This window comes from Lactuca virosa, chromosome 4, assembly GCF_052849685.1.
Source record: "Lactuca virosa cultivar CGN04683 chromosome 4, Lactuca_virosa_CGN04683_v6, whole genome shotgun sequence".
NCBI lineage: Eukaryota > Viridiplantae > Streptophyta > Magnoliopsida > Asterales > Asteraceae > Lactuca > Lactuca virosa.
In genome coordinates this window covers 67,672,562-67,686,866 of record NC_136429.1, presented here as the reverse complement: position 1 = coordinate 67,686,866, position 14,305 = coordinate 67,672,562, and the positions used below count along the sequence as shown (strand labels likewise).

Below are 14,305 nucleotides of genomic sequence, written 5' to 3'. Positions count from 1 at the left end.
TTTAATAATTAAGTGGATACATAATGATGTGAAGTATTTGGAGAAAAGTTAACTAATTTGAAACAATAGAATAATGATTTTAGGTCATGATGAAGATCCAATAAGTCAACCATCTTAATTCAAAACTGCATTCCCTCCTAGAATTGGTTTCATAGTTTTGGTTAATTTAAATAAAGTTTAATGTAGATGATATAAACCACGTGATCAATCTTCGTAAATTAAATGTGCAGTAAAAATATATTTTTCAGGTATTATGACATTTTTATTTTGTAGATTTTAACGGATTAACCATCTTGATATAGTCTTTTTCAGTTTTGTCCCATTCATTAATTTATCGTCATATATATAAGAAGGTTGACGATGGCACAAAGATTAGAGTTGTCACAATCGAGTCTGGAAAGAAATAAAGTGAAAGAAAATGATAGAAAAAGAAGGGTAATAATTTCTTTATATGTTTTTAATTTAGAGAAAAAACAAACATACGTTTTGTTTTCCATGTTGGTGAAAAAAAACAAAAGAAAAAACACAACGAGTTTACAAATACCATATCCTGTGTAAAACATGTTAAGATTAAATCTAGTATTTTTTTTATTTTGTTTTTTTTGGCGATTAAAAAAAAGTTAGGAGACCTTTACTTCACTTTTTCTCCAAATATTCCCGCATTTGGAAGGAAAACTTTAAAAAGAAACTTATCCAAAACTTATATTCTGATTCCTGGAAAAACAAATTGTGAACACATTTTTTTTGGTTTTTCTTGAAAGATATAACTCGAGAACACATTTATAGTTTTCTCTCTCCTTGCCCTGCTCAAAATTCTAAAAAGTAATTTTGTTTGTCACTTGTTCCATTATTGCATAAGATTACATAATTTTGTTAACAATCTGCGAAACTAACAGATAAGCACCATATATAGTGAAGATTGTCCAATTGCATATTAATTGTTAAGGATAATATACTAAAGCGTAAAGACTGGTCGAATGATAAATCGCTAATACTGTTGAATAGAACGTAAATTCTCAAATTTAACTTCCAATATATACTATATATGACAAGTCCGTAAAAACCACATTCACGGGACGTACGACTATTTGTCTTCTTGTATGTGATGGCTGATGAATGATGATTACCAATTACAAAAGTTGAGGCAGAAGGGACCTATACTATTCATATGACATTAATTGACAACCAAACTAAATATCCAATAGCATATGGACCATATTTGGGAACAAGACGCTCATGTGGGGTGGGGCAACTCATAATATCAATTATGAGGGTACGAATAGAGACCCGAAGAGACATCACTTTAAAAGCCCCAATCATACCAACGCCAACAGATGTACATGATGTAGATTGTAGGCATTAGGGTTGGTGTACCCAATCTGGCCTGTTAAGGGAATAAAACGACACTATTTATATTTATATACTGGAACTGGAAGTTACACAAGTAGGCTATTAATTTGCTTATTACAAAACTTTACTTACAAAACAATTTTTTAAGTTTTAACATAAACAAAACTTGCATGATGTAAACTGTATAATATAACTATACTATACCATATCAATATTCAATATCATACTTGCATGAGTTTAACCTTAATCCACGTATCTGTACCTGTACTTATTATCAATATCAATCCCATTTATTTATACCTGCAACAAATAAAACCATCTCTTCTAATAAAAAACAGGCAACTTATATTAAAGCATGCAAACTGACCATGTTCATGTTCATGTTCAGTTAATGATAATTGTATTGCATTGTTTTCTCTTTCTTCTCCTTGCTTTCCTTAGAATAAGTTTAGTTTCTTCCATTGCTTTCTCCATCAAATAGCTTCCTACAAATTAAACTCATGACTCATGATTCTAAATATTTAATTAATTAATCAAAAACAATGACCCGGATTAATTAAGACCTGTTGTTTCCTTTTCCTTGGACAAGAATGTGAAACCTCCATCGCTATCTTCATCAGATTCAATCACAACACTCCATTCTCTTTCCTACATCACATAAACAACAATTTTATCAAACCCTTGTCGTATAAACTGATTTATCTTTGAATTAATGTTAATTATTTTGTCTGTCATTGAAGTAGTAGTCAATTACTTTAATCAGACTTTTATATATAGATGTGTGTTTGTGTATGTATGTATGTTTATCTAATATGGACAAATACATGTATGTATCTATGTGTGTAGTACATGCATAAATATACATGTAGACATGAATACATGCATATGTGTGGTAGCATTTCATTTTTTTCAGAAAGAACTGAAGGTCTCATGCAAATATAATCATCTAGATACGTAACTTGTCATGAGAATTTTTTTAAAACAAAACCAAAATTAAATGAGCATGAATCACATTGTTAATCAATGGTGGAATTTCAAGTTCAAGAAAGTTCCCACGAAATGAAACATTTTGGAAGAAAGAAAAAAAAAATCATTATCATGTAAATTTAATATTTTAGCATTATTTGTCCTAATCAGTGAATTGGGACTTAGACAGATGTTAATGGGACAACCATTGCAGTTTTTTGTATGGGAAAAAGACGTGAATGCCCTCCTCCAACTCCTCTTAATTAACATATAATGCAAAAAGAAACAGAAAATACCAGCTGAGTCTGAGATACTCTGCTGTGTTTATGCCCCTTGCTGTAATCTCTATCTGTGAGAGTAGCCTTTTCACGTTTTACCGAGTTCCAGGTGCCCATTTCTACCTTGGGAATCCGAGTCCCTATTTGGACCTTTAAAGGCACTGCTGGACTGTAAAAAAAGTAAAAAATTGTTACTTCATTCCATGATTATATAAAATTTTCACTATTACTAAGATAAGCAGAATATTGATGCACTAGAAATAGACATACTTCTTTGGGGCTATTCCTTGAGGACTGGCACAAAAACTGACAGCCTGCATTTGGATATCAAATGTTATTAAAAAAAAAAAAGACTATATTGCCCTCTATAACACTAACAGCTACATGTTGTTGATACACTATAGTACCTTTGGTGGGAGAAGGGCATGTGTTGGATTCTTTTGGTCTAGTGCTTTAAGCTTGCATGCAACTGCCTGTATAAGTAAACAGACATCATTCATAAAATTATTGCACATCTGAAAATATGTGGACTTCTTTGCCTCTTAATAAAAAATGCAAACCTGAATTTCATTAGTGAAGGATTTTGAGAGGTTATTATGTAAGTTCAGTATGAACACTCCAATCTTTTCTTCTAAACCAGAGAGCAAGACTGAAATCTCTTGTGAGTTCTGGTGACATTTATCTTGATTGAGCTTAACAGAAAGTGACTTCAGTTCTCCATGAAGGCTAGATTTTACATCTTCTTGCCCTTTGCTCTGGTCATCGTAATTCAATTGAGTTGGAAAATATGACTCAATATAGATGTTAACAAAATTATGGGAGAATATAAGGTATTCTCACAATTATCTGCAGGGAGTTGACAATCATCTGTAGAGAGTTTTCAATTGTCTGCAAGGAGTTGTCGTGTGCAATCAATTTCTGGCGTATGCTATCCACTGAATGTAAACAAAAATACGGAGATAAATGTCAAAATATCAGTTATGATCATAGTACAAGAATTTTGAATATATATATTTTTTTTCTTTCTTTTTATGAGATAGATCTACTTACTATCCATGGTTAATTCTTTTGATCCTTTATTGACATGCATAACATCTGTCTGAAGAGATTCCAGCATCAACCCAAACCTGTTTAGTGAACTTTCTATTGTTCCTATCCTGTGTTCAAGTTCATCACTCATCTGACCTGTTCATTCATTTCAAAACATCAAGAAAACCATAAAGCTCAAAGCAAAGTGTACACTTGAAGAAAACTTACCTCTTTGCTCTGAAATAGAACCCCATTTACGGATTAGACCTGTGGAGGATCTTGATAATGGTATTTGACTTTCTTCTCGTGTGTGGTTGACTGGGGGTAGGCATGAAAATCTTTTCACAGAAGTCTCTCTTTCTTGAGAAAAAACCAACTACAAAGTTTCAGATGCAGCAAAATAAGGAAGCATTCATAAAACAAAACATGTTAAAGTATGTTAGGGAATACTTTAAGAACATAATAAATATTTGATCCAGAAAAGCTTTCAGTTAAACCTGGTCATTTGTTAATGTCTCATCTTGAGAATTCTGTGAGAATTGAGAGAAAATGGCACTAGGCTGAGATGAAATTCCCTGAGAAAATGATTGCTGTGACCTCTGCTTTTGTGATGATGATGCTTGGCTTTGCCTAAAAGTTGTGGACATCTCTGGCTGGCTACATGATACACTCGATCGCCTTCTAAATTTCATAACAACGCCAAATTAAACACAAAGATTTAGCAGACAAGAAAAAAGTCATCAACATTCCAATTCTCAATTCTTACACCTCACACAACCATAAAAGAAAATTCTTCTCAATATCACAAACAGATACTCAATTGCAAACACTTAGATATCAGTTCTTTTAAGAGATATGAACAGATGCAGCTAAAACACATAAACAGCAAAAATCACATACAAGTCAAAGATAATGTGTGTTGGATGACCAGAAGTTAGCACAAAGATCTTCAACATTTCACACTACATTTAAGTTCAGTTCTTCACTAAGACACACATTTGAGCATTCTAAAAGTCAATGTCCGTCTATCACAACTGACACGGAAAAATTTAGCTAAAAATACTACCTATTTCAACCTAACAAGCGAACATAATCAGTTGATCAACGAAACAAGCATAATTCCATCACAGAATCGTTTAGTTTAAACACAGATACAGCGGAGATCAGTTATGAACATTTAAAATCAATATTTCACCAAAAACACAAAATCGGCTTTAAGAACTGATATGAAGTCAAATGTCTATTCACAGGACAACAATGATAAACGTATCAAAATCCAGATCATTACAAAACATGCAACTTAGCAAATCAGTAGGATTCCATTCGAACGCACGCTGCAGATGAAATATATAAATATAAGTTCCAATTCTTCGCAAAAGGTACAGATTAGCATTTTAAATTTAATTCATCGCAGAAAGAGCACAATTTTGCTACACATAGACGAAAACATAATATTCGTTTAATTATCAGTTCGTAACTAAAACGCACACAAATTTAGCTCATTGAACGATATACGCACACTAATTAGATAAGATGCATGCAGAATAACGGACATTTTCAGCTGTAAATACGGAAATGGACCTTGAGTGAGGAGGAAGAACAGAAATTGAGCTGAGATCACAGGCCTTATTTATCTTCATCGTCTTGATTTCAAATCAATTAATGCAGGTTTTACTAACCAGATGTCCCGTTGATCGATGTGCGTTCTGAATTCGAAGGAAAGTTATCGATGAGGTTTTGATTTACCAACGGTCTAACACCCCCTTCTTATTTCACAGATATGCGTAAACCTCCAAAGTTACTTGTGTGACTTTTGATAAGTGGGATTATATATTTATATTGTGTTCGTAAATCATTTGTACGGAAACAAGTTTTATTATTATTATTATTATTATTATTATTATTATTATGAGAAATTAAATTGATTTCTACTTTTTATACCTACAAATGTTCATACTCAATAAAATTATGACAAGTGACATAATTCTATATTTTTTTAACTAACTCATTAAGACTATATTAAGAATATATCAAATAAAATATAACTGAATGGTGATTTGTCATAATTTTAGTGGATAGAAATAATTATAGTCATAAAAGATATGAGGTAATTTAATTTCTCTATTATTATTATTATTATTATTATAGATTTACTATAAAATTTATATTTATTGTTAAACAATTAGTATTTTGATTATTGGTTGTAGGCTAACCGGTTTATGGGTTTACATGTTAAAAAATACTATTAAATTTATATATATATATATATATATATATATATATATATATATATATATATTTCCATTTTATATTTACGTTTGAATTATGTTAAACTAAGTTTTTTTATATATTTAATCACTTTAATCTTTTTCGGTTATCATCAATTTGTCGATCACCTTTTCCAATCAAAACAATTTTTAAAAAAATATATCATTTTACCATTTTATATTTTAAAAGCATTATACAATGCATAATCTTTCTTTCCTCATCCGGTGAAAATGTCATCACACTCTTTACTACATCCAACACCCCCCTTATATTGTCACTCATACCTTCCTATGTTCATATCCCTCTTCTGCTACTTTACAAAAACCATCATACCCCCCACATCCCTCTCTCACTCGTTTCTTCTTGAATCATATGGAGTGGAGCAATTAATCACGTCTGTTAAAAGATGCAATTTTATTGTTGACATCTAAGTTTGAATTGATTGGGGGTTTGAATCGATTTTTAGGTTTGAATGTGAGTTTGAATCGATCGAATGTTTGAATCAATTTTGCTACATGTCGAAGTCGATTTTATGTGAGTTTGAATCGATTGAATGTTGAAGAAGATTTAATATAAAAAATGACTAAGTATGTACATAATATTAGACGAGATATATAATTTCCATGTATTTGAATATGTATTTTAGATAATGATTGTTGTAGATTATCTTGACTATTGTATCTCCCTTGTATAAAGGGAGTCTGTGTATCAATAAGACAAACAGAGCATTATTCCATAAGCACTTTTATGGTATCGAAGCCACCTCAATAAAAACCCTTAGTATGGACATCATCTACTACTACTACGGTAAATCCACCTTTAGCCACCTTAATCACCATGTCCGACGGCAACACACCTGCTGTCACGAAGCATCCAACCCTTCATCATGTATACATAGTTACGAACATCCAAAATAAAGTTTGTGTTCTTGATGGCACAAAGGTAACATATTCATCTTGGGTCAAAATCTTCAAACTCCATGCATGAGGGTATAAAGTTCTTCATCATATAGACGGAACCAAGGTATCAGTCAACACCGACCCTACCTTCGAATCATGGGCAAATCGACGCTACTGTCCTTCAATGGATCTACGAAACTTTTTCAGGTGACCTTTTCGTTCGTGTCCTTGAAACCGATACCATTACTTATGAAGTATGGAAACGCATCTACGACATATTCCACAACAATAAGTGTCGTCGCCCTCAAACACGAGTTCACAAACATTCCTCTATATTCATGTTCATCTTTGGATGAATACCGTCAAAAGCTTAAAGATCTCGTTGATCAACCCATAGATGTTGAAAATCCAGTCGGTAAACAAACTTGTTCTTCAGATGGTATACAGACTTCCTACCCAGGGCCGGTCCATTGTTTTTACTACCCAGTGCGAGATAAAAAATTTATGCCCTTATATATGTAACGTACAGTATAGAAAATGTATATATAAAAGAATTATAAAATAAAAAATGCGGTAAATTTTATTATCAAGCAAATAATACAAATAAAAACCTACAAAAATCACTTAAAACAATGTCTTCGTGCATTTTTTGAAGCGAAAACATCTCTTATTTTACAATAATCAATACTTAGAATTATTAATATATTTAATCTTTATTGAGTCATGGTACTTCGAAGATACTTCAGAGATACGATTTCAAAAACTTCAATTTTGAAAAACTATTTCCTGTACAAGCAATAATAACCAGCTCCTTCAACCATATCCTATATGCAACCAACACATTAGGGAACATATCCATTCTTCTTGCATACTCTATTATTTGAACTAGGCGAATGCTCGCGCGTTGCGCAGAAACACCTATATAGTTGAAGTCTTTACAAATATATGTTTTTTTTAATATAACAATAACGTTGTTGTTACATTTGATATAATAATTCGTATACTAAATTGATATAGTATATTGATTATTTTGAATCATATGATAATATATACATCTATTATAACTGCATAATCTCAATCGTTTGAATGACTTCTACCCGCGAGTTACACATGAATAAAATTAAATATAACATATGGTTTAATGTTATTTATAGTTGTTGTTATTGTTAATTAATTTTTAAAATTTATTTGCTTAATGTTTTAATTTCTATCATTATAATTATTTAAAACATCAAACATTATTTTGTGATTTTAAAGTTAACAATATAATCATTTATATAGAGTTGTTTTTAACTATTGTTATTGTAAGTTATTTTAAGTTGTTTATTTGAAAACTTTTAACGATTATAAAAATATCTTTAGGAAATATTTTAGTGAAATAGAGAATACAATTTAGTCTTTGCATTTATCACTACAATTTATCACTTTTAACTATTTACAAAATATTCTTTGGTTTTTTAAGTGGAACTGAAATTTATATTTAAGATGACAATGTAATGTTATATTTAAATTAACAATTTAAGTATTTTTTCCAAACTGTTCAAAAGTTGTAGCTTTAAACTGATAATGATTTATATACAACAACATTTTAAATCTAATAAATCAAGTATAATATGTTAAAAGTTAAAAACATAATTTTATAAGTAGAAGTAAAGATATTATTTTAAAATTGAAATTTAGTTTGTTTATGATTACACTTTTGGTTTGATATTTATTTAACATTATTAACCAACTTGTAATCATTATTAGAAAGACACTACAATTTATCACTTTTAACTATTTACAAAATATTTTTTAGGTTCTTTAAGTTAAACTAAAATTTATATTTAAGTTGACCATGTAATGTTATATTTAAATTAGTAATTTAAGTATTTTATACAAATTGTTCCAAAATTGTATCTTTAAAATGATAATGGTTTACATCCAACAATATATTAAAACTAATAAATTAAGTGTAATATGTTAAAAGTTAAACAACATAACTTTATAAGTAGAAGTAAAGATATTATTTTAATATTGAAATTAAGTTTATATATGATTACACTTTAGGTTGATATTTATTTAACCTTATTAACCAACTTATAGTTATTATTAGAAAGAAATTGAAAAGTCATGGGAGTTTCAAATGAATGTGGTGAAAGGAAAAATATATGGGAGTTTCAAATGAATGTGGTGAAATGAAAAATGCTTCCTTTATAATATAGTACTAGGCGAATCTCTACGCGTTGCGCGAGAATAGAATTATATAGTTAAAATAATAACTTTTACCAAATTATTATTTAATACTTCTACTTTGAAACAAAATGTTAGTAGTAAAACAAACATATAATTAACATATTAGTTTTATTAAACATTATAGTTTAATTTTTAAGTCATTGTGATATATACAATTATTTGATAATTTTATAAACCGTTTGAAATTGTGTAAATTATATATCAAATGAATGATAATATAACGGGTAACAAAACGTGTGAACAAAAATATGAACTGCAACTTTTAGTAACATAAAAATAGAAAAACATCTATTATAACATTTGTATTAAAAAAGATATATATACAATGAATAATAAAAAATATGAAAAATAAACAGTATAACTTTTAATAACATAAAAACACTAAAACATCCATTATAACATTTATATTAACTCTTCATATTTAAATCACAAATCTCTTCAAATACATTAATGTTTTTAATGAGCAAAACTTTACAACCTTATAAAAGAAAGGAAAATAAAAAATTATTAGTGATTACTAATTAATAATCATAAGTTAAAAACTCTTGAGTTGTAACTAATAAATATACATAAATCAGAAAACTCTTGAGTTGTAGTGTGAGTTTCAAATGAATGCGGTACTTGGAAATGTATATTTATTATTATTATTATTATTATTATTATTATATTCGTCTAAATAATTGGTTTTGATGCATCATTTTAATCCCTTCAATTATTAAACATAAAGATATTTAATTATAAATTTATAACATACATAGGTGCATATACATGTTAAAAAAAATCACATATAATATATATATTTTCGTAAACGTCATATGTAATTCTTGTCGTAGTAATATGGATAAATTACTTTCATATGAAGAACATGTCATGATAAGTCTATCATAATTACATATCAAATGTTCAAAATTATGTTATCTTTTAAATAGTCTTTTAAATATGTTGTGTAGGATAACCCAACAAAAAAATAATAGAAAATAAACATAATCAAAATAGAAAAACTACAATCAAATAAATAAGAGCATTTGATGGTTGAATATATAAATAAAGATGTTACATAAACATACATTTAAATCAAAAGAAAAAACTAACATTCGTCAACTTTGCTCAAACAAAAAAACCTATATCCATTTTATGAATCTTCTTTCTTCATTTAACACCATTCAACCATAGAAACTTGATGACAATTCTTCACTAACCTGCAATCAAAATATTTTTCTTGAAAAAGAAGAATCAGAAAGATATTCCAAGCAAAACATTGATGTTTGGAGAGTTACATTCAAGATTGAGTAATACACACAAATCACATATAAAGATTAAATGAGAAACTCAATATAAAGAAAGAATAGAAAAGCTTCATTTGTTTTGGTTGAAAGAAAATTATCATATTACAGTTACCATCGATGCGACATAACCCATTTCTTCAAATCATCATATTTAGATCGTGAATGCTTCAACTATATGAAAACTTTTGAATCACAATATCTTCAAATCCTTCTTACATGTAAGATTTTATATAACACAAAAGACACAAAAGATTGACCTTTTTATAGTAAACTTTTCACTAAATGCTAATTAAACATAATATAAGTTATAAAACTTTTGAGTGTTAAATCATAATTAAGAAAACTTTTTGAGTTACATTAGTTAAAAAAGGGAGTTTCAAATGAATGTGGTTTGAGGAAGTTAAAAAAGGGGGTTTCAAATGCATGAGATTCAAGAAAAAATGCTAGCTTTATAAGTATGTATGATGATAGATGTCCATTGACTTTCACCTTTGTATGCTTCATCTAACAAATTTTTCCAGCAATATTTGTAACTTAATAAATAAGTCAATTCCATCAATATCATATTCTTCACCATTTGTTAAATTGGACTCAAGTTTTAAACAATATTTTTTTAATTCATCAACTAAAGAAACTAATTTGGAACAATCAAACAAAAAACCAAATATATATTCAAAGTATTGCATTTGTTCAAATTTACTTTTCAATTGAACAAGAGTCATATCTACAAGAATAATATTGCTGCTTCACATCATATAAACAATAAAACACAAGTTTAGAAAGGATGTTTAGACAGCAAGTATTGAACACAAACAGATTTCAAAGTAAACTCACCAAAATCTTAAAATCTTATTTATGAATCAGCATATACAAATCTGTAACATCCCAAAAATCATGACCAAAAATTTCATTTTGAATTATTAAATAAACCATAGTTATCAAAATCATTTCATCTAAAAACATAAGTCATCGTATCAAATTAGAGTATCATATCAAAACATATGTCAATATATTAGAGTAAAACATCTCAGGCTAAACAAATGGTGTGAGCATTGTAGTCATTCTGAGCTCTTCCCCTTGCTACCGGAAGTACTTGAAACCAAAACAGAAAACTGTAAGCACGAAGCTTAGTGTGTCTCCCCAAACTACCACATACCATACACATAATCATACTACTAGGAGATATGGGCCCCGCCGACAATCAGCTAACTAGGAGATACGGGCCTCGCCCACACTCTGTTGACTATGAGATATGGACCCCGCCCACACTCGGCTAACTAGGAGATACGAGCCTTGCCCACACTCCGCTGACTATGAGATACGAGCCCCGCCTACACTCGGCTAACTAGGAGATACAGGCCTCACCCACACTCTGCTGACTATGAGATACGTGCCCCGCCCACACTCAGCTACTAAGCATACATACAAGTATCACACAGACAACAAGTATAGCCAAATCTATCATTCAGTCCTATATCCATACTCAAATAATGTTATTAGATACGGGTCTCGCCCACACTCCGCTATCTATGAGATACGGGCCTCACCCACACTCAACTACTAATCAATACACATAACATACACGGGCCGACATTGGTGCCTTCGACCCGTTCAAACCAGGAGGAAACTCACCTCACTGTCGGGTGATAGCTAAAACATCTTTGTCTGGAATCAGCTCTACTCACTCCCTGAACCAAAACAACCCATTAGATATCATTTCATACTCATAACCCTTAAGGGTCAACTCTGGTCAACTTAAAGTCAAATTCAAGTCAAAGCCAATGCTCCGAGTTGACTCAACTCGTCGAGTTTACCCTTCAACTTGTCGAGTTCTCATGAATCACGGAATCGCGAAATCGCGATCTAACTCGTCGAGTTCCTCCTTCTCAACAGAAATGGGACTTTCCTAGTATAACTCGTCGAGTTCCCTTGTGGACTCGCCGAGTTCCATTAACAGAATCGGGAATGTTCAACCCAACTCGTCGAGTTCTTCTATGAACTCGCCGATTTCCTCCATTTCTAGTCTATTCAGCCTTTTCCTCAGATCTAAGGTTCCAAAATATAGATCTACATTGTTTCCATGACATATTTTGGTAACGTTGACAACTTGATGGCTTTGCACGCCTCAAATGGACCCAATCCCGAGATATAGCAACCTACTTCTATAGACATGGTCTTTTCTTGGACAAGAACGAGTTTATGACCCTTTTTTATGAATCTAAGGGCCAAATAACACTGAGAATGGGAGTTTGTAGCTTCAGGACTATGAAGGTTATCATGCTTCCAACAATGGAGTCAAAAAGGCCCATAAAACAAGACTAAGAGAGATCTAAGCTATGAATCATCAAGTTAGGGACTTTTTACCTCAGAAAGTTGCCAAAGATGGACGAGATCCCCGATCTAGTGCTTCCCCTCAACCTTAATGACCTTGTAGGTCTTCCAAGTCCTTCACCAAGCAAAAAAACATACAAAAATCCACTCAAAACCTCAAGTTTCTTACCAAGGAGCTCACAATACGAATTAGGGTTTAGGGAGGATGATGAGGGCTGGTGGGAAGAGATTAAGTCCTTTAAATAGGGTGCAAAACCCTGGAAATTAGGGTTTCATCCCAGCCGGTCTACTCGTCGAGTTGAGGGCTCTCAACTCGTCGAGTAGATTACTTAAATCACGCGGTCCTGACAATCTCTACTCGATGAGTTTGGGGCTTCCAACTCGTCGAGTTGCTCTACAAACAAGAATAATTTATATATTAAATGCGTACCAGGAACCAGGCGTTACAAAATATGATTGTTGAAACAGTAGAGAAATCAAAAACAAATATGATTTTAAAGCTTAAACTTGGAGAAAACATTAGAGAAATTACCCAAATCTGAATTCAGAAACAACGGAGAAATCAGATACAAATCGGATTTCAGGGCTCAAACTCTTTTTTCCTATAATCAAATAGAGAAGGAATCAATAAATAAGAAATAAATCAGATTTCTCAAACAAACCTAAATAAACACATATATCGAATGAGCTCACCTAAATCCAATTTCTGAAACAACCAAACCCAAATCTGATTTATGAAACAGTGAAGAAATTAGATACAAATATGAAAAATCCAACAAGAGTTTGAACCACGATTCACTCTTTTTCCCTGTAATAAAAAAGAAGGCTTTCACTGGAACACCCAACAAGAAAAAAATTGAATTCTAAAACAAATAAAAAAAACATTAAACATAAATCACTTCTGAAATTAAAATGAGAATAATGAAAACTCGCCCAAAATCAGAATGATGCCAAATCACTGAATCAGAATCGTTGTATCAAAAATCAGAAGGCTTGAACAACAATTTTGTGTGAACCACCGAACCAGATTAGAGAAAGAAATCATAGAAAAATAAATCCACCGAAAGTGAAAAGAAATCAGAGAAATTGGGCGCTTTAGAGAAATCAGTGAAAAGGAAGTCAGAGAAAGAAATTGGGAGTTATGTATTATCGAGTATCCACTAACAGATATAAAAAAAAAAGATAACAGTTCTTCAATCGATAGCAACAAGTTTCAAAGCGCTAGACGTTTCGATTTTCTATGCGCTGAACAATCGATGGTTGTTTGGCGAAGTGTTTTCGTTGCCCTCTTCACGTCCGAAATCAAATCACAAAGATATGGGCTAATTTTATTGGGCCACTAATATATATATATATATATATATATATATATATATATATATATATATATATATATATATATATGAAAAGTGAATATACATTACAACCCCACCTAAGCTTAGGTACTAAACTTAACAAAAATATGTTGCTTACTATATAAAGATTGCGATTAGGGGATTTCGAATCAACAAGGAGCTCACAATACGAATTAGGGTTTCAAGGAGGCTGATGAGGGTTGGTGGGAAGAGATTAAGTCCTTTAAATAGGGTGAAAAACCCTGGAAATTTGGGTTTCATCCTAGCCGGTCTACTCATCAAGTTGAGACCTCTCAACTCGTCGAGTA

At 31.0% G+C, this 14,305-nt stretch overlaps 1 protein-coding gene across 7 annotated transcripts; it reads right to left on the bottom strand.

The window, feature by feature from the left end:
• Positions 1-1,021: 1,021 nt before the first annotated feature.
• Positions 1,022-5,419, bottom strand: PRD3 (putative recombination initiation defects 3). Of its 7 annotated transcripts, none has more exons than XM_079042312.1 (12): positions 5,205-5,419; positions 4,121-4,304; positions 3,852-3,999; positions 3,645-3,779; positions 3,435-3,529; positions 3,155-3,349; positions 3,002-3,067; positions 2,865-2,908; positions 2,613-2,763; positions 1,914-1,998; positions 1,718-1,835; positions 1,022-1,384 (listed from the first exon to the last, which is right to left on the bottom strand). In XM_079042312.1, the coding sequence occupies exons 1-11, from the start codon at positions 5,261-5,263 to the stop codon at positions 1,735-1,737; spliced, it is 1,263 nt and encodes a 420-aa protein (XP_078898438.1). In that variant the 5' UTR covers positions 5,264-5,419; the 3' UTR covers positions 1,022-1,384; positions 1,718-1,734. The 7 variants fall into 7 exon arrangements, 6 of the variants coding, with proteins under 6 accessions (XP_078898438.1, XP_078898437.1, XP_078898436.1 ...); XR_013707255.1 differs by lacking the exon at positions 1,022-1,384 and adding an exon at positions 1,437-1,650 and having other exon boundaries at positions 1,718-1,831; XM_079042311.1 differs by lacking the exon at positions 1,022-1,384 and adding an exon at positions 1,437-1,650.
• Between the last annotated feature and the right edge of the window lie 8,886 nt (positions 5,420-14,305).

Bases quoted from the DNA above. Each gene is read 5' to 3' on its own strand.
- PRD3 (XM_079042312.1), bottom strand. From the start codon at position 5,263: ATGAAGATAAATAAGGCCTGTGATCTCAGCTCAATTTCTGTTCTTCCT. The intron at 3,350-3,434 runs GTGAGAATACCT...TACGATGACCAG, and splicing joins TCAACTCCCTGCAGATAATT to AGCAAAGGGCAAGAAGATGT. The intron at 2,764-2,864 runs GTATGTCTATTT...CTTTTTTTACAG, and splicing joins CAAGGAATAGCCCCAAAGAA to TCCAGCAGTGCCTTTAAAGG.